Below are 20,025 nucleotides of genomic sequence, written 5' to 3'. Positions count from 1 at the left end.
GCATGATGGGGGCGGGGCTCTTGCTCTCCTCAGTTTGTGGAGGAAGTACAGACGCTGTTGGGCTTTTTTTGGCCAGTGATGCGGTGCTCCAGGACAGGTCTTCAAAGATGTGCACACCCAGAAACTTGGTGCTGCCCACCCTCTCCACTGCAGCACCATCGATAGATAGTGGAGCATGCTGGGTGTGCTCTCTCCTGAAGTCCACAACAATCTCCTTCATCTTCTTCACGTTCAGACAGAGATTGTTGTCCTTGCACCACATGGCCAAGCAGCTCACCTCACTCCTGTAGATTGTCTCATCGCCACTGTTGATGAGACCCACCACAGTCGTGTCATCCGCAAACTTAATGAAGAGATTAGAGTTGGATGTTGGTGTGCAGTCGTGGGTCAGCAGAATGAAGAGGAGGGGGCTTAGCACACATCCTTGGGGGGCCCCCGTGTTCAATGTGATGGTGCTGGAGGAGTTGCTGTCGACCCATACAGCCTGTGGTCTCCCTGTCAGGAAGTCCAGCAGCCAGTTGCACAGGGAGGTGTTGAGTCCCAGCTGGTCCAGTTTATGAATGAGCTGCTGAGGAATGATTGTGTTGAATGCTGAGCTAAAGTCTATGAACAGCATTCTGACATACGAGTCTTTTGTCTCCAGGTGGGTGAGGGCTGAGTGGAGGGCAGTGGAGATGGCATCATCGGTTGAACGGTTGGACTGATATGCAAACTGGAAAGGGTCCAGGGCAGGGGGGGGGAGGGCAGACTTGATATGCTGCATGACTAGCCGCTCAAACCACTTCATGAGGATGGGAATGAGTGTGACAGGGCAGTAGTCATTGAAGCAGGAGGGAGATGGCTTCTTTGGGACCGGGATGATGGTGGTGGTTTTGAGGTACGTGGGATCAACAGCCTGGCTCAACAAGATGTTGAAGATGTCTGTAAAGACATCTGTGAGCTCCTCGGCACAGTCTCTCAGGACACGACCAGGAATGTTATCAGAACCCGGGGCTTTTCGTGCATTTGTCGTCCTGAGAGCTCTCCTCACGCTGTGTGGGGACAGCGTCAACACCTGGTCGCCGGGAGGTGGTGGGGTCTTCTGTGCCGTGGTGCTGTTGTCTGCCTCAAAGCGAGCGAAGAAGTCGTTCAACTGATTCAGCAGAGACGTGGAGTTGTCACAGGTCTGCGGCGAGGGCTTGTAGTCTGTGATGGTCTGAATCCCCCGCCACAGGTTCCTGGTGTCTCTGCTGTCGTTGAAATGGCCAGCAATGTACCTGGAATACTGTCTCTTGGCCACTCTGATGCCTCGTGATAGATTGGCCCTAGCTGTCTTCAGGCCCACCTCGTCCCCATCTCTGAAGGCGGCGTTCTGAGCCCACAGGAGCCTGTGGACTTCCCCTGTCAGCCATGGCTTCTGACTGGCCCGAATGGAGATGGTTCTGGTGACCGTAACATCGTTCATGCACTTCCTCATGTAGGCAGTGATGGTCTCCGTGTACTCCTGGAGATCTGTGATGTTGCTGTAGGTGGCCGCCTGTCTGAACATGCTCCAGTCAATGGTGGAAAAACAGTCCTGGAGTGCCTCTGAGGACCCCCCTGGCCACACACATATCTGTTTTGTAGCTGGTTTGGTGACTTTAACCAGCGGCCTGTATGCTGGCATTAGGATAACAGTGGAGTGATCTGAGGCCCCAAGGTGGGGGAGGAGTAGGGCTTTGTGGGCATCTTTATGCATGGTGTAAACATTGTCCAGAGTATTGTTTCCACGTGGGGGAAAGTTGATATGTCCATAGAGTTTTGGAAACACGCTCTTGGGGTTTGCATGATTGAAATCCCCAGCCAGGATGAGGAAAGCATCTGGGTGGGCTGTCTGCTGCTCACTGATGTGCTGATAGAGTTCATTCAGTGCTTCACTCCTGTTGTGATTGGAGCCGGGAGGGATGTATAATGCTACCAGCAATATGGCTGTAAATTCCACGACAGCATCACAACACCAGGCATCACTAATGTAAACACAGAGTCCTCCACCGTGAGACTCCCCCCCCCCCCCCTCGACTAGCGCTCTGTATGACCGGTAGCATGTTAGCCGGGCTAGCTGAATGGCACAGTCCGGGACGCTGTCGTTAAGCCATGTTTCCACAAACACAAGGACACAGCACTCACTCACAGACTTAAAAGATGAGCGGAGCAGGTGGACATAATCCAGCTTGTTGTCCAGTGAGCATACGTTGGCCAGAGTGATGGTAGGGATAGCCGGCCGGTGAGGGGCTAGCCGCTAGTCTAGCCCAGATACCTCCGCGTTTGCCTCTCTTCTGCTTCCGCATGTTCCACCTGTGGCACCTCCACTGTGGGCTGGATGCAGGAGTGGGGGTCAGTGATTGAGCAAGCCTCCGGAGCAAACCGTAGCCGCATAGCACTTCCGCGTCCGCTGGATTTATATCCGTGAATATAGTTCTGCGGCTGTCGAGCAGAAACTCACGGGAGTATGTGTGCCTTGAGACTAATGGACGCGATGAAGACGAACAGATACACACTGTTTTAAAACACAAAAAACATGAAAACACTGTTCTGTCAGGACAGAGAGGAGCCGCTGCGTGTGTGCGCGCCGCCATCTTGGAACCTTTCACCACACTTTCAGCATTTGTGCACCTGGGGACAAAGATGAAATGATTAGGATATGAAGGCCAAAGGTCAAGGTCACATGTCTGCCCCAAAACCTTGTGAACAACAAAATATTATCTGTTCTTGTAAACTTCAAGGTCAGGTGGTATATCATAATTTGCATAATAACACTAAATACCAAGTTGACATTAACTTAATCACAACTTCATAAGGCGTGTAATCTACCAGGCGGAGGCATCAAGTTCTATCTAGTTTTAATGTAAATCAGATCGCAAATGACTGATATGAGACTGTGAATCAAAATGTCAGTCAGTATTTCTTCCGAAGCAGATTGAATATAACAGGCCTAATTTCCTGATCTGTTTTCGCTGTGTATGAGTCATTTCTTCTGTTAAGTAATATAGGAATCTTCTAAGTAATGAAAGGGAGACTTTCCAAAGTTAGCATGAAGTCAAATCAGTGATTAAAAAAAAAAAAACTAGATAGAACTCGACGCCAACGGTGTCAATAGGGATGCCTCCGCCTGGTAGACTACGCGCCTTATGAAGTTGTGATTAAGTTAAAGTCAACTTGGTACTTAGTGTTATTATGCAAATTATGATATGCAACCTGACCTTGAAGTTTACAAGAACAGATAATATTTTGTTGTTCACAAGGTTTTGGGGCAGACATGTGACCTCAAAGTAACCTTGAACTTTGGCCTTCATAGTCTAATCATTTCATCTTTGTCCCCAGGTGCACAAATGCTGAAAGTGTGGTGAAATTCCTTTTATTAGCCTTTGAGATATTGTGTTCACAAGGTTTTTGAACAGACATTTGACCTCACAGTGATCTTTAACTTTGCCCTTTTGATCTCAAAATCTAATCAGTTCATCTTTGTCTCCAAATGCACAAATGCTGAAAGTGTGGTGAAATCAGGGCTTTGAACCAGAATTTTTTTCCTATTGGTTCGTTCCGAACAGAAACGGAATTTTAACGTTTCCGGTTTTGGGTTCCACCATTAAATAGACGTTCCCGAACCGGTTAGAACAAAAAAATTTCGTTCCCGGAACGGTTAATTACGTTCCCTGTCAGCTGTTTAACAAATGGCTATAAAATTATGTCTCTGTCTCATCCAGCTTAAGCCAAATGTAGGCTAATTCTATTACAACCTTCATTAAATAAGACAAGAAATAATTCAAAACAATTATTTCAAATGTTGGCGATTTGGATTCTCAGTATGTCTTCCCATCTACACCAACAGAAAAAGTGCCAAAAATGAAAGATAATTCGTTTAGTGTGTTACCAAAGTCTAGTCAGGCCCTATAGAGGGCTACCGCATGACGTCACCGCGCCGCGAGATTTTGTTAGGCGCCATATTGGAAGACCAATTACACATCTATGCAAGTACATACATACATAAAACAAACTACACCTGAAATGTAGCCAGGGCCGGTTCTGCCCTAATCTGGACCCGGGTGCAACATTGCGCAACCCCCCCCCAAAAAAAAAAAAAAAACAGTCTAAATCAGGACAACCATCACATAACTATAACTATAAACATTTTATATCAACTATTTTAACTAAATGGGCTATAATAAATAAGCCTGCAGGCAGCCACGGCGGGCTGCCTCAGAAAAGTAACCATTTGTCCTACCTTAAAACTCGTTTTGCATTTTCTGCCTCCTTTTTTTGTATTTTCAACCCTCCGTTTATTTTCTTTCCTTTTCTGAAAACCCGATTTGTGTCCAGACATTTTGTTCTGCTACCAATGAACTAACTCGTCAGGTCTCGTCTCTCGAGCCCGCGATGATTCCCGTGGGAAGGGCAACAACTGATACATTTTTACAAACAGCCAATAGGGAGGTTGCATCATTCAGGCTCTTCTTTGCTCAGACACTCAGTAATGGAGACGTGATAGTAGTCCACCTTCCCGCTCTCTCCATTCAGTCAGCGAACGTCACACAGGAAGTGAACCCCAGCGGGTCATAGAAACTTGCGCAAGAGAAGAATGGCTTTTTTATTTGTAGGCTACGGAAACTTTGAGGAACTAAATAAAAACCGGTATTAACCGGTTACCATTATTTTTAATAAGCGTTTCTGTTCCGGAACATAAAAAATAATAAAGTTTCTGGTTTCGTTTCTGTTCCATGTGAAATAGAAAAAGTTCCCGGTTTTCGTTTTCGTTCCTTGAACCGGTTCAAAGCCCTGGGTGAAATTACTTGTATTAGCCTTGGAGATATTGTGTTCACAAGTTTTTCGGACAGACATTTGACCTCACAGTGACCTTGACCTTAGATTTTGAGATCAAAATGTCTAATCAGTTTATCTTTGTCCCCAAATGCACAAATGGTGAAAGTTTGGTGAAACTCCTTTCATTTGCCTTGGAGATATTGTGTTCACAAGGTTTTCGGACAGACATTTGACCTCACAGTGACCTTAACCTTAGACCTTTTGATCTCAAAATCTAATAATTTCATCTTTTTTCCAAAGCGCACAAATGGTGAAAGTTTGGTGAAATTACTTTCAGTAGTCTTTGAGATATGGCGTTCACAAGGTTTGGGGATGGACACTTGACCTCACAGTAACCTTGACCTGTTACCTTTCAACCTCAAAATCTAACCAGTTCATGTTTATCCAAAGCGCACAAATGGTGAAAGTTTGGTGAAATTCCTTTCAGTAATCTTTGAGATACCATGTTCACAAGGTTTTGGGATGCACGCACGGACAACCCGAAAACATAATGCCTCCTGCACCTTACAGTGGCAAAGACATAAAAAGTGGATGAGCTTTAAAGAAAAATTAACTGCTTGTACTCTCACATATTAAACTGATAAAAACAGATACTACACTTGAGCTTAGCCAAAAGGCCGAGAAGTGATAACTTGCTGTGTGTAGTGGCTTTAAATATACCACTTCCAAATATTAAAATCCAGAAAGGTAAACACAGCTAGACTCCACCCCCAACAGCTGGATCCTTTTGAACAGAGACGCCACCGTGTGTGTGTGTGTGTGTGGTGGTGTGTGTGAGGTTTCCATGCTACACTATCATCACATGCCTGCACTGTCTAACACTACTGATTAATTACCTTACTCACGCCATACATTCATTTTGTAAATATTTCTATTTTCTTTAAGTAAATTAATTAAGATCTTCAATCTCTGTCCTTGTCCTCCTTCCTTTGTTGTGATTTGTGAATCAGTCGGAACACTCAGTAATAATAATATAAAATGAGATACACCACGGTGAAAGAGTAAATAGTAGTAGACATATTTATACCAAGCGGGGAGTGTTCTGACTCCTGTCAGTTTTTGAGTAACATTACTGACCTCTGGTGGTGATTTGTGGTATTGCGCCTTTAAGGATAACATATAGATTGAGGCACTGCCTAAAAGCGGAGCGCCCATCTGTTTCTGGGTTGTAGAATTTTCTTATATCATAGCCCAGGGGCGGACTGGGGCAAAAAAGTGGCCCAGGAATTTAGTACCTGACTGGCCCACTCAGGGGCCAGGGCGACGGATGATGGCGGCGGATGCTGGAGGCAGACGATGGAGGTGGATGATGCGGCAGATGCTGGAGGTGGATGATGTGGCAGATGCTGGAGGCGGATGATGGAGGAGGAGGATGGTGGCGGATGGTGGAGGCGGACGATGGAGGTGGATGATGGCGGCGGATGCTGGAGGTGGATGACGCGGCGGACGCTGGAGGTGGTGGATGCTGGAGGCGGATGCTGAAGGTGGAACAAATATGTTCACATATATGTGGGAGACAAAAAAATATGTATGTAAACATTATTGAAGGGATAATGACACATAATTTAACCTGAGGCCTTGATTAGAACAATTGTATAATAGTTTTTATAGTTACTTAAAATGGTCTGCAATAGTTGCTTAATAGTGTGAAGATTGGTGAACATGTAAGTCACACTAATAATGATCATACCATAATAGTTAACATATCACCTTACTAGATATTTTGAGACTGGTGAGGTGACCTGAAAAATTTGGAGGAAGAGCTGAGCTGTGAGTACTGTTTCATACTTCAGCAGCCTTGTAATGAAGCCACGTGCATCGACCCTAGTAGTGGTGTTAATGTTCTGTTCATCTTGGATGGCTGAAAGAGTGTGAAGGACATCAACATACAGGGCTCCATCTGGCTTTCCAAAAGCTCCAAGTACCTTGGTCAAAGCACTGTCTTTTGCCCACCAGCATGTCTCTCCAATTGGAGCAAGACGTCTGTGTTTAGGGTCCTTCCTCTCCTTCTCCCAAATGGACATCCTCTGGTAGGACTCCCTGACAAAAACAGCAATGTTATTGATGAGAGAAAAAAAAAAAAGAGAGCCACTTTCTAAAACAGACTGTGTTGTGTCTGCTAAAACTAGGTTGAGGATGTGTGAATAACACCACACATGGATTTGATGAGGGGACTTTTCTGAGAGAAGTGCGGAGAAGCCTTTATATGGGCCTGCATGTTGGCGACCCCATCCGTTGAGTTTCCAATACACTGCTTCATATCCAGATTCATATTTGCCAGCACCTCACTCACAACTTTGACAAAGTACTGCCCAGTGGATGCCTCACATTTAATTAGAGCAAAAAGTCTCTCATGAACAATGTCTGTTACATGTCTTATGACGACAGAGCACTGATCTTGGGCTGTGATGTCCTGTGTGGTATCAATCTGGACAAAGAACATACCAGATTCCTGGATTTGTTTTGTGATGGTGGCCTTCATTATGTGTTGGATGGTTGTAATGATGTTGTTGATGGTAGTTTTGGACAGGAAAGTAACTAGAGAACCTCTACCACCTCTGGATCCAGACTGGTGTATTTTCTTACTCTTTTCTATGCAAAGAGTGAGGTGTTCCTTGAGGCAAACATTATATTTTGAAAGCAACACAATTTCCGAGAAGTTGCCATGATCCACTGTATCATCATCAAGCATGTATGCTGTCTCCGACTGTGACCCCCTGTAGCTCAAACATCTTTTTTCAATGAGCTTCACCACATCTATGATGCGCTCCAACACTTGCCGCCTCTTGCGCACCTGCACTTTACAAAGAGACATCTGATGTCCCATGAGAAGGTTCTCAACATTGCGTTTTGAGGACCTAAGGAAATATGCTTCTGCACAACCTCTGTGTAGATTGCTCCTCTCATGTTCTTCCACTCTCTGATGTATGTGTTTCTGGTCTGTCATGCCAGTGATGAACAAACTGCTATCTGTAGCCTTAGCAAATGCTATACAAAGGAAGCAGAAGAGTGCTTGTCTGTCTTCACTGTTTGAAAGCCATTTCCTATTTGTGCCATCTTTGCAAGAAAAAGCTCTCTGCACTATAGCCTTCTCTGCCTTCTGCTGGGGATGATGACTCAAGAAATAATCTAAGTCCTCTGGTTTTGGCCTTGTAAAAAAAAATCAACTTTTGAAGAGAGAGCACTGACTTCCTGGGCTTGGCTTCCTCTAGCAGTAGCTGGATCATCTTCAGTCTAAATAAGAGATTAGTACTGTAAGTATTGTTTTAGTAATCCACTAAACCAAACTATCAGTAAAATATATATATTTTTTTGATAATAGGACTAAGATGGTTAAAAAAATGTTATGTTGTTAGTATACTAGGCCTAGCAGTACTAGTGTAGTCCATACACAATAATGACGTTTTTACAACCAAACTAGCCTAAATGTGTTGTGCTAAAAGTTAGCAAGCTAGCTAAATAATGTTATCCCTTAGCAAAAAGTAGTATACTAAAAGTTAATTTTATTAAGTATGCTTCAGTATAAGTATAGCAAGTATACTACAGACCATGTACTTTTAGTGTACTAGAAAGTATACAAATTTAATACTTTTTCGAACTAAATTGGAACATTTCAAGTTTATAAAAGTATACTTTAAAGTTCATTTTAAGTTTGCAAAAGTACACTTTAAAGTATACAACAAGTACACTCATCTATATACTATCAATGTACGTACTTGGTATATCCCTCTCATATGCTTAAAGTATACCACAAGTACACTTATCGATATACTGCCATTGTACTAGTTATATACTTCAAGTCCCTATTTTTAGTTTATTATTGTATACTTTAAGTATACTGTTATAAACGTTGGTTATTTCACTAGTTTACTTGTTATACTTTAAGTTTGCTTGGCATATTACTTGAAGCTTACTATTTATATTCTGGAAATATACTCCTTAAAGTATTCTTAAAGTTTACTCATACTGTACGGTATGTACACAAGAGTGTGATGCATTTACAAAATCACAAGACAGAATGTTGAAAACAAGTTTGATATATTTTCAAACATTTCAAAAACAAAGACCTATGAAATCAAGTCCTTCCTTACTGGAGAAAATGAAAGGAAAAAGTGCACATTTGCATGTAAAAATGCGAACATAATGGTCTCTTGATCAATAAAGTCAAGTCAAAAGTTTTTCTGTTTTTGTGTATGATTTTAAGGTACATAAAGATTGAGCACACATACTATAAGTTTGCAAAAGTAACTTATGCTATACAAGAAAAAGCTCCAGCATTATATTATACTCCAGCATTATATTATATTAATATATAAATTAAATGTTAAGCATGAGTTAATGACTTGACCTTATTATGCACTTGGAGTAAGATATTATTATTAGTACTTTGTGGCAGAAAAACGTAAAAAGTATACTAAAGTATAAGTCTTAGTATTAATGTTCTTAAACTTTTGTCCTCAGATTTTGTTTATACTTTTCAGTATAAGCCAAGTATACTTCACTATACTATTCTTAAGTATATAAAATATAGTTTACAAAAAGTCAACTTCAAGTATACTTCCTCAGTTTTAGTAAAAAATAAGTATACTCATAGTACACTTGAATAAACTTCTTTTTGCTAAGGGATTACATTCCAGCCGCCCACCTGAGTCGCCTCCCCCTCCGGGTCATGTTGTCCTCCAGACAGCTGCAGGTGCTGCTGAGGATGGTGCAGATGATGCAGCAGCAGAAAATATATTTGTCAGTTTCTGACACTTGGCCGCATCTGCTTGTAGTGCGTGCCTTTTCTCTTAATTTTTGTGCTCCTCCCTTGCGTTTCTTCTCCATTTTTGCACGGCTGATTAATTGATTGACAGATGAAGAGGGAGAAGGGGGCCGGACCGAAACCCTCGGCTCGGCTGTGATTGGCCAACAGCCCCACGACTGACGCCCATATAAGCCAATGCTGATTATCCAGACACTAGAGAAACTGTTAACTTTACCGTTACAGTTCCTATACTGTTTCCTTATGTGATACAAAACATCGGGCAACAACAGCGACAAGTTACTCACTACCGTACTGTTCCAACTCCTACTCTACTTCACACTTCACTACTCGTTGGGTTTCCTGTAGTGGCAGGCACACACAGGACCGAAACCATCACATAACTCAATGGGTTTCTTTATGTATCCATTCTCTATACCTATGGAACACCACTATTAGAAAGAAGCTTTTTTTTTCTCTTCATTTTTTGAATAAGGGCACTATTCCTGGGGGCACTACAATACCAGGCTGATGTGCAGAGCAGAAGAAGCAAGCCCCAATTCCAACTCCCTGCTCTAAAAATCTCTCTGATAAAACAACCTCGTAAAAACCCATACACTCTAAAAAATAAAGGTGCTTCAGTGGTTCTTCAAATCTCTGGATGGTTCCATGGAGAGTCAAAACTCTGTGATGAACCATTACATTATGCGAAAGGTTCTTCACATTGGAAATGGTTCTTCAGATCCTGGCATTCTCTTACCATTTGCTGGTCAATGCAAATAGGCTATGTTTACACAAATCTGTCTTCACTACTCAATCAAATGGTTTAAATGGCTCTTTAAAGAACTGTTGCATGAACGGTTCTTTGAAGCCCTGAAAAAGGTTCTTCTATGGCATTGCCCTGAAGAACCGGTACTAGCCCCATTATTTTTTAGAGTGTATCCAATAATAAGCTAATAAGAACAAATACTACACTAAAATCAATGACTTTAAATATACCACTTCCACATATTAAACTCCAGAAAGGTAAACACAGCTAGACTCCACCCCCAACAGCTGGATCCTTTTGAAGAGGGACATCCTGTGTGTGTGTGTGTGTGTAGGGGAGTGTTTCCATGCAGAAAGTTTGATATTTCTAACATTTGAGCAAAGCCTGCAAAAAATAAGTTGAGCTCATTAACATTCCTCTCCCCGGAAATCTTTAGTAAAAGGCGGAAGATTTACGTGTCAGTGAAGAGAAACCTGAGCTGCACTTAACACTGGATCAGGCGAGTGACACTGTATCACGTGTTTTCACGTGACGTCATCAAGCCGGAAGTCGGCCATATTAAAGTGTTTTTTTTTTCAAAGGAACATCAGTTTAATTTTACAACAAAAGTCCTGAATCCAAGCTGGCACTAGTTGTAGACAGGATATGTCATATTGGAGGCATCGGACACATCAACAGCAAAGCAATCTTCATGAATTTTTCGATAAACTAACCAAATAATGGTGAATTACTGCACAGTTTTGGGTTGCCACAATCGCTCAGATCGTGAGAAACATCTGCACTTCTACCGATTACCTAAAATAATTGAAAATCAGGGGGAGGAAACCACAAAATTGTCAGAGGAGCGTCATCGTCTCTGGCTTGCCAAACTAAACCAAGATCTGACCGACAAAAATCCACACAACATAAGAGTGTGTTCAGTTCACTTTGTATCAGGTATGACTTTTTTTAAGTTCTGATCAATGTCCTAAAATTAAGCATGACACCATATTTCTACTGTCTAGCCGTGATGGTGCCTCTGTATGTTCTCTTGAGAGTAAGCTCAAGTTAAAAATCACAATCAGCCATCTGCTGTCAGCTGAGGTCGGCCCACAGGAGATGTGCATTCATGATCTACAGTATATCACTGTACATGTAATGTACACAGTACACACCTTTGCTTTCACCAGACATTTTCACTAAATTTCCGTGCTTTTCGTTCCCTGACCCAGCTGCAGCACATCTGGTTATAGGCTTCTAGTCCCTTGAAACACTTCAGATCCTCAGCAGTGTGTGGACTTGGAGAAAAAATGTATTAGTTGATGATGTCTGGGTATGTCACAACCGGCAGCAATGCATTGTCTTCACTCACTTCCTCTCCTATTTCGTATGATTCCAGGCCGTCGATTAACTGCAGTTTCTTCAGATAGTAGGCTCTTACACTGGGCCTTCTACATATTTTCTAGGAGCTTCTGTCTTCTTATTGCAAGTTTCTTTAACCAATGCCATTACAAAAATTGAGATTTTTTTTTTTTGCATGAAATGCAAGCATTGTTTATTTACGAAAATCAGTGTCTCCAACGTGGCATACATCTGAAACTTTCGTGTTTTGGTGATGTTGGTGAAAACACTCTATTCGAGGTCCAGAAAGCTGGTATAGGGTAAGATGGCCTGGGCCAATCTTTTGCACTTTGACAGCTTTGTTAGCCATTGCAAACAGGCAGAGAAATATCTGGCCAACAAGCGTTCTTGATAAATAAATAAAATAAAGAAAGGGGTGGGGGGTGTTGAATTTTGAAAAGGAACAGTTGAGTGTTGTGTGATCTGTCTAATGAAAGAGTAGGAGAAAGAATTACTGCAGACTCATCATCCAGTTGCTTGTTAAGCAAAGAGAAAACCATGAAATGGGGAAAAGTCAGGCCAAGCAAAGAAAAAAATATTTTTTTTTCTTTACTTTTTGAACAAAGTAACCGTTTCTAGCACTACTATAATGTCAAGTTTCAAGTCAAGTTTATTTGTATAGCACTTTTAACAATAAACATTGTCACAAAGCAGCTTTACAGAATTTGAACGACTTAAAGGAACAGTCCACCGTACTTCCATAATGAAATATGTTCTTCTCTGAATTGAGACGAGCTGATCCGTACCTCTCCGAGCTTTGTGCGACCTCCCAGTCAGTCAGACGTGCTGTTACTCCTGTTAGCAATGTAGCTAGGCTCAGCATGGCCAATGGTATTTTTGGGGGCTGTAGTTAGATGCGACCAAACTCTTCCACGTTTTTCCTGTTTACATAGGTTTATATGACCAGTGACATGAAACAAAGTTCAGTTACACAAATTGAAACGTGGCGATTTTCTATGCTATGGAAAGTCCGCACTATAATGACAGGCGTACTAACACCTTCTGCGCGCTTCGACAGCGCATTGATACCTTCACTCCTGTTTTCCCCCTCTCCCCCCTCTCCCCCGCCCTCCTGACTTCCGTCAATACACAGCCAATGTGACTGGAAACATCAGTGCTGTGGTCAGTAATAGTCAGAGGTTAGTCGAGGAATCATCTGTTTGCGAGCCAAACTGAGCGGCTAAAAAACAATGGTTATTACATGCATCGTGCCGGGTTGTGGCAACAAGCCGAGGGTTTACAGTCCCGTGATGTTTCACAACATTGCAACTTATTACAAACGGCGGAAAGTTTGGCTAGCTGCTTTACAGGATCCCTCAACACCGCTGGACGTTGTGAAGAGCTGGAGAGTTTGCTCCGAACATTTCACAGATGAGGACTACACAGCAACTGGAAAACGACTGAATGACACGGCAACACCATCAATTCAGAAATTACGCATCCAATGCAGTGACTCATCGCTCAACATTGTAAGTGTCTTTTTTGCACCTTATTGTTTTTGGAAGTGGCATTCACACTAGCTAGCCTATCCTACTGTAGGTGAGTCCGGTTAGCACAGATAACTTCACTACAAAATCATTACACCTCTGAGACTTGCTATAAGAATTTACTGATTGAGGTACATACTGTAACTTAGCTAAGGTATAACAAAGAAGTAGCCTAACTTCACCGTGCCACTTTGTGTGATGTTTTTGTGCTTGTCTAACAATGTACTTTTGTATTGTCTGACGGTGTTATCTGATGATGTACCGTATGTTGCATTCATATGATAGGTTTGTGTTTTTGACATTTCAATCCGTTATGATATTGAAAAAAGTTTTCCCTCAATTGACCATAAATGCTGTGTATCTACAGCATCATACTGCAAAGCCTGAATACTGAGCAAACTTTATTCTCAGGCAACTATAGGCCCTATGTGTAGTTCATGGCAATGTACTGGGGTAGCCTACGTCTATTGTCATAAACAGTAAATGGGCTATCAGTGACCGACGGTGCAGGGGGGAGGGGGAGGTTTGTGTTTTTGATGTCTCGATCCGTTATGATGTTGAAAAAAAGATTTCCCTCAATTGACCATAAATGCTGTGTATCTACAGCACCATACTGCAGAGCCTGAATATTGAGCAAACTTTAGTCTCAGGCAACTAGTGTGTGTGTGTGTAGTTCATGGCAATGTACTGGTAGGGTAGCCTACTTCTTGTCGTATACAGTAGGTGGGCGATCAGTGACTGACGGTGCAGGGGGAGGCTTATCACTGGTGAGGCATAAAATGTAGATACTGTCTGTCTATATAATGCCCTGTGACAAAACTTACTGACTTTGATAAATGTAAAAACTGACAAGCGTTGTAGTGCTTTATGTTGTATTGGAAAAGAGTAAACTTGTAATCTGTCTGTGTTGTCAATGTTATACAGGAAGAGTCAAGTGATGCACAGCATGATCTGCCTGAACCAGAGGAAACCTTTTTTGAGGGTGTTCCTCATTCAACCTCCCAGAAGCAAAAAGCTGAGGAGACAACATCTACATTCCGAGCACCCTTGCCTGTCCAGCTAGCCAGTCCTTCACACGCACGTCCTCCCAAAAGAGCTGTCCTGGCTCCCATGTGGACAAAGCAATCAGTAAGCTAATAAATCTTCATGTTTTATATGGCGGTATAATTGACTTGCGATCTATATTTATATTTTGATGTGTTTCCTTACTAGGACACTGCATCTTCATCGACAACGATGGCCACCATCCATAGTCCACGAAAAAGCCTTATATATGAGGTGAGTGACCTATAAGTTCTGCTATAGATGAGCATCATAAAATAAAAGGAAACTATTTAACTTTTTTTCCTGCAAAGTTACAATATGCACTGCATGTATGTATGTATGTATGTATGTATGTATGTATGTATGTAAGAATGTATGTATGTAGATATGTAAGTGGAATTAGTTGTGGGTGTGAGTGAGTGAGTGAGTGAGTGAGTGAGTGACTGTGGAATACACTGATAAGTGTGGGGAAAAGCTTGTGTTGGGATGAATAGAAGTGTGGATGCATGTAAATGCCTTGATGTGCCTGAAGTTACAGTAATATTTGAAGTTGCTTTGTTTGAAATTAATGTTGGAAAGGTAAGCGATGGTTGGTATAGTAGGCTATGCCTTCACTGCTTTACAATCTTTGCTTGTTGTCTTGTCAGTGGAACTTTATGTATTTGCCTATGAATGTTGTGACTTATGTAACTGAAATACTACTCCTGAAATATTACTCTTTGTAATAGTAATGAGGCATATTTTTATTTGTGTTCATCAGGAACCACACCTCATTGGAGCAACAGCGATGGACATGAGTGCAACATCGGACTTTGATGTCAGCATGACCTCTGAGACTGCTTTTGATCCTGCAGACAGCAGCTATGTGCGAGATAGCAGCCCCTCAACTTCCACCACAGGAAGTTCCTCAAGCCTCCCTGGACAACCCAGAGGATGGAGGGAAAGGAAGTGGATCGTGAACGAGTTCAAGCTCATGGAGCTGTTCCAAAGATGCCCAGAATGCCGTTCTGTGATGTGTGACCTCCATCAAACTGTATCGCACTGTGGCAGCAGAATAAAAATAAAATGGCAATGCGACAGTGGCCATGTGGGAAAATGGGAGTCATGTCCCGAAGTATGTGGGATGCCAGAAAATAACTTATTGACACAAGCTGCAATTGTCTTCACTGGTGCAATATACACCGATATTGCTGACTGGGCAGGACTTCTCAACCTGCAGTTGCCCCACAAATCATGGGACAATGTGATCCAGAACACTTACCTGCTCCCAGCAATTGAACAAGCATACATAACACAGGAGGACATCATCAAAGCAAGACTAATCTGCCAATTAGAGGATGGTGAGGGAGTGCAGCTATGTGGTGATGGCAGAAGTGACAGCCCCAGGCATTCCAGCAAATACAACACATACTCTTTCATGGATGACTCAACGAAGCAGATTGTGGTGTTTGAGCTGATGCAGGTAAGACTGTGAATTATCACAAAAACATGGTCAGTTCTGCAACACCTGTCAACAGCTGTCTGCAGGATCAAGAGCAGTCTCAGAGGTCATGCTGACATCAAAGTCCGATGTTGCACTCATGTCCATCGCTGTTGCTCCAATGAGGTGTGGTAACCTCATCTCATTATCTCTAGCCGCTTTATCCTTCTACAGGGTCGCAGGCAAGCTGGAGCCTATCCCAGCTGACTACGGGCGAAAGGCGGGGTACACCCTGGACAAGTCACCAGGTCATCACAGGGCTGACACATAGACACAGACAACCATTCACACTCACATTAACACCTACGGTCAATTTAGAGTCACCAGTTAACCTAACCTGCATGTCTTTGGACTGTGGGGGAAACCGGAGCACCCGGAGGAAACCCACGTGGACACGGGGAGGACATGCAAACTCCACACAGAAAGGCCCTCGCCGGCCCCGGGGCTCGAACCCAGGACCTTCTTGCTGTGAGGCGACAGCGCTAACCACTACACCACCGTGCCGCCCATGGTGTGGTAACCAACGGATAAATTACATTTCAGATTCCCTCATCCATACATTTGTGCTCCACAGGTGTCCCAGGCCTCAAGTTCTGCTGCGATGGAACCATTGGGTTTCAGGAAAGGACTGGACAACATCCTGAATGAGGGCATCGATGTAACAGTGGTCACCACTGACCGGCATCCCTCCATCCGAAAAATTATGAGAGAGGAGTATCCTAACATCATTCATCAGTTTGACCCATGGCATGTAGCAAAAGGTTAGTTTTCTGTTAGTCTATATCTACTATCTATTATTGTCTTGTAATTATGTTTTAACAGTGTTTCCTTGAGGAATGTAGTAGGCTGCAGAATGTGTGTGGTGCACTCTCAATGATTTTTTTTTCCCAGTTTCATTGAGATGTCTTTTTTAGCAAAAGATTACACAAATGACAAATGTCAGACAGACTGAAATGATGCTGAAACATCAGTAATGCATCACATGTGGTCGAAAAGGGGGGGCACTCCAGTCAATGTAATGAAAAGGGAAACACTGAAAGAAATAGGTGCACATCCATATTTCTATCAATTGATTTTATGTAATTGTCCAGGATTTAAAAAGAAAATGGTAGCGACATCCAACAGGAGGGAGTACAAAGATTTTGCTCCTTGGGTCCGGAGTGTCACCAACCACATGTGGTGGAGCTGTTGCACCTGCAAAGGAAATCCAAAGGTAACAAGCATACAGACACACCTGTATTGACATTCCAGTTAGACGCGGATGTAATGCACGGCAACCCTTTGCTGTTGCACATGGAAGGCTACTGTGTTGTACTTCAGATGGTTCAAAAATTGCCTCTGCTCTTATGTTGTCAGGAGCTGCTCAGGCGATGGATTTCTCTCCTACACTACATCACTGGGGTCCACCGCTGGGAAGACAATGGCATGGAATACAGATGTTTCCACAAAGAGTTGTCTGCACAGCAACAAAGAAGCAAGAGGTGGCTAAAAGTGAATTCCCCTTCCTACAAAGTCCTGAAGTTGATGATGATGGACACTCGCTTCCTCAAAGACCTTCAACAGATGACTGTTCAAACATACAAGTATGTGTATCTAAGATTTTAATAAGGCAAAATAGTGACATGGCGAAAGTTATGGGTATGACTGTGATTAGGATCTTGAGTTCTCCACCACACAATAACAGTACTGTATGTATCATGTATATTATAGACCAGTACTAATGTACAGTATAATAGTCATGGCACAGTCATTGTAAATCACCCACAACCATGCATTATCTTTTTTCCACTGTAAATCCTGGTGGTAAGTTTGTGCCACTGATAAAACTCTGCAGACTTAGTTTCTGATAGACAAACTTGATTCAGGTGTTATTCTTTGGATGATTCATCAAAGGAAAGACAAAGACTTCTGAGGCTACGTTTACATTACGTCGAATCAGCGGATCATCAGATTAATGTTCTTAAAATGATTCGCGTTTACACTAAAACCGTTAGCCGTGCACATAGCGACGCCAATACGCAGATACGCTCGGCTCCGCAGGCATCCTGCGCTCCAAATCACTCCGCCCTGAACAGCGAGTGCCCTCTGGAGGGTGCGCACTCCGGCCCTGCGCAGCTCACAGAGCGCGCGAGTGAAGTGCAGAAGCCACGATTCGGGACTGAGCCGCTGTGTGTGTGATCCCAGCGCACATCACTTACCACTTGCAAGTGGAAGGATGGCAAGCCTAAAGACAATCATAACTACACAATGGGCAGTATTTGCATCAGTATTTGCAGTATTTTCATACTTTTATACTCTTTAATGAAAGGTGATACAAGGCGGAAGTCCGCGCCGGTTTTCAGCAGTCGCGTCACATGACCAACGCCAGCGAATCAGGAAGGTGGATGTCACAGTGACGTTGTCCAATGAGACGCCAGCTAGAGCTCAGCACAGCGTATCCGCGTATTCTGAATGTTTACACAGCACCGGACCAGATACGATCTAGATTGAATACGTGGACGCTGGCGGATTCCCGTTTCCTGGCTTTTCCAGGGGGTTTAATGTAAACGGACAGTGTATCCGCGAAGAAAACGAGATAGATACGGTCTAATGTAAACGTAGCCTGAGAAACACAGAAAATGTCCACATCATGAGACCAGGGGGGGTGTAGCCCCAAATTTACAAACTTTACCAGGTTTGAAAAATTCCAGTTCTACCTACTAACGAGAACATAGACACAGGGTGAGGGCTATCTATTGTGCGCAGGAGAACGGCCGTTAACGGCCGGGGGGGATTAAGAGATGGGCAGTTTACCCCCTATTGACAGGAGGTCACACCTATAGCAACAATAGGTGCAAAGGTAGTCTCCTGGGGGGGGCTGACGCTTGGGGCCAACAACTGAAATGCCGAAGTAAAGCAAAACCTAAAAGTGCAAATAGGAGACATTACTGATATTCCTTCAACATATTGAAAGTAAACCTGAAACATATTACCCAAACTCATTAGAGCCTTTCTTCTGTTTTGTTTTTTTATGTTTCAGGACAACTTGAGGTGTTTCACAATGCACTCTTGAAGTACTGCCCAAAGCGACTTCATTTTGAATACCCTGCAATGAACTATGCTTGCAATCATGGACCACAATGAGAATCACTCAAGAGAACGGGAACAAGCAAGAACTGCAGGAGGTCGGTACACTGGTACCACAAGTACTACACTACTAAAATAGTGTAATAACTGCAATAACACATATCTGCCTTCAGGATCATGACCATCACATATGTTACAGATATGACTGACCGGTGTTATTTCAACCTTTTCAGGAAAACATGCCTGGGAAATAGTCCCTAAAAATGGGTGACATCATAATTTTAGAAATGATAACGTACTATATTTTGACCTTTTATATATATATATATATATATATATATATATATATATATATATAAATATAATTTTTTTTTTAATTGCAGGCCTCTCAAGACCATAGTCCCAACAAATGTGTGATGGGATACATTTAGAAGTGACAACCTTCTGTATTTTGACCACCTATGTTCATATTGTTTTTTATTTCAGGCCTCCTAAGAACCAATGTTGTCCACAAAAAGCAAACGGGTCGTTGGATTTCAAGACCAATATATGCGGAGACAACGCAGACATTCAGAGATGATCTCATGGAACGAGTGCTTCAAAGAAGACTTGACCCCTCAGTCCGACCCAAGGACAAGTCATTTCATATGCAAATACCTCAACTGCCTGCCAACATTGCTCCCGTACTAAAGCCCAGGAAAGAGGAGGCCAAGAAATCACACACCTCGAGATTCCAAGGCCCATCAAAGAAGGACTAACTGGTGTTTCAACTGCCAACAAACATTATTGAAAGACATCTGTAACTGACTTGCTGTTTTGTTTTGTGTGTGTGTGTGTGCCTGTGTGTTTTCTCCTCTTCTCTGCACTTGGTTTTCTCTCAGCGTTTTCAGAATGTCTGCTGCAAAACTGATATGGGGTATACAGTAATTGGTCGCTCCTCTTATTATTCCAGTATCAGTTGGGGTGAGGGTTTTTTCCACCATACCGCTGCAATCTCTCCACCCATATGTTGTAAAAATTTTATTTATTATTGTTTTTGAATACTCCTGAACTCCATTTTTTACACCTGTAAATAAATTACACCCTTATCACAATATGATTTGACTGAGGTTGTTTTCTCATATTATTTATGAGGTTTGCCTACCCAGGTCCAAAATGTACCTAAGTATATAAAGCTCGTGTAAATTATTGTAAATGTTATGCAGGCAATCTGTTTATG

General features: G+C 42.7%; 2 protein-coding genes, 1 non-coding gene and 1 pseudogene across 3 annotated transcripts in view; 1 reads left to right on the top strand and 3 right to left on the bottom strand.

Moving 5' to 3' along the window:
• LOC132885528 (obscurin-like) overlaps positions 1-20,025 on the bottom strand; it is a 607,458-nt gene that overhangs the window by 298,651 nt on the left and 288,782 nt on the right. The window lies entirely within an intron of this gene.
• On the bottom strand, positions 5,359-5,465 carry LOC132898445 (U2 spliceosomal RNA; annotated as a pseudogene).
• On the bottom strand, positions 10,712-10,830 carry LOC132896207 (U5 spliceosomal RNA). The gene has a single exon (XR_009655968.1). It is a non-coding gene; the product is annotated as a U5 spliceosomal RNA (small nuclear RNA).
• On the top strand, positions 10,935-19,885 carry LOC132873007 (uncharacterized). The gene is made up of 8 exons (XM_060908223.1): positions 10,935-13,198; positions 14,141-14,344; positions 14,429-14,494; positions 16,315-16,501; positions 16,832-16,953; positions 17,097-17,323; positions 18,760-18,904; positions 19,293-19,885. Exons 1-7 carry the CDS (start codon positions 12,920-12,922, stop codon positions 18,767-18,769), a joined length of 1,095 nt encoding a protein of 364 aa, XP_060764206.1. The 5' UTR covers positions 10,935-12,919; the 3' UTR covers positions 18,770-18,904; positions 19,293-19,885.

This window comes from Neoarius graeffei, chromosome 1 (assembly GCF_027579695.1).
Source record: "Neoarius graeffei isolate fNeoGra1 chromosome 1, fNeoGra1.pri, whole genome shotgun sequence".
Classification (NCBI taxonomy): Eukaryota; Metazoa; Chordata; class Actinopteri; order Siluriformes; family Ariidae; genus Neoarius; species Neoarius graeffei.
Note: the sequence above shows the minus strand (reverse complement) of the source record. Positions and strands in the feature narration are given on the sequence as shown.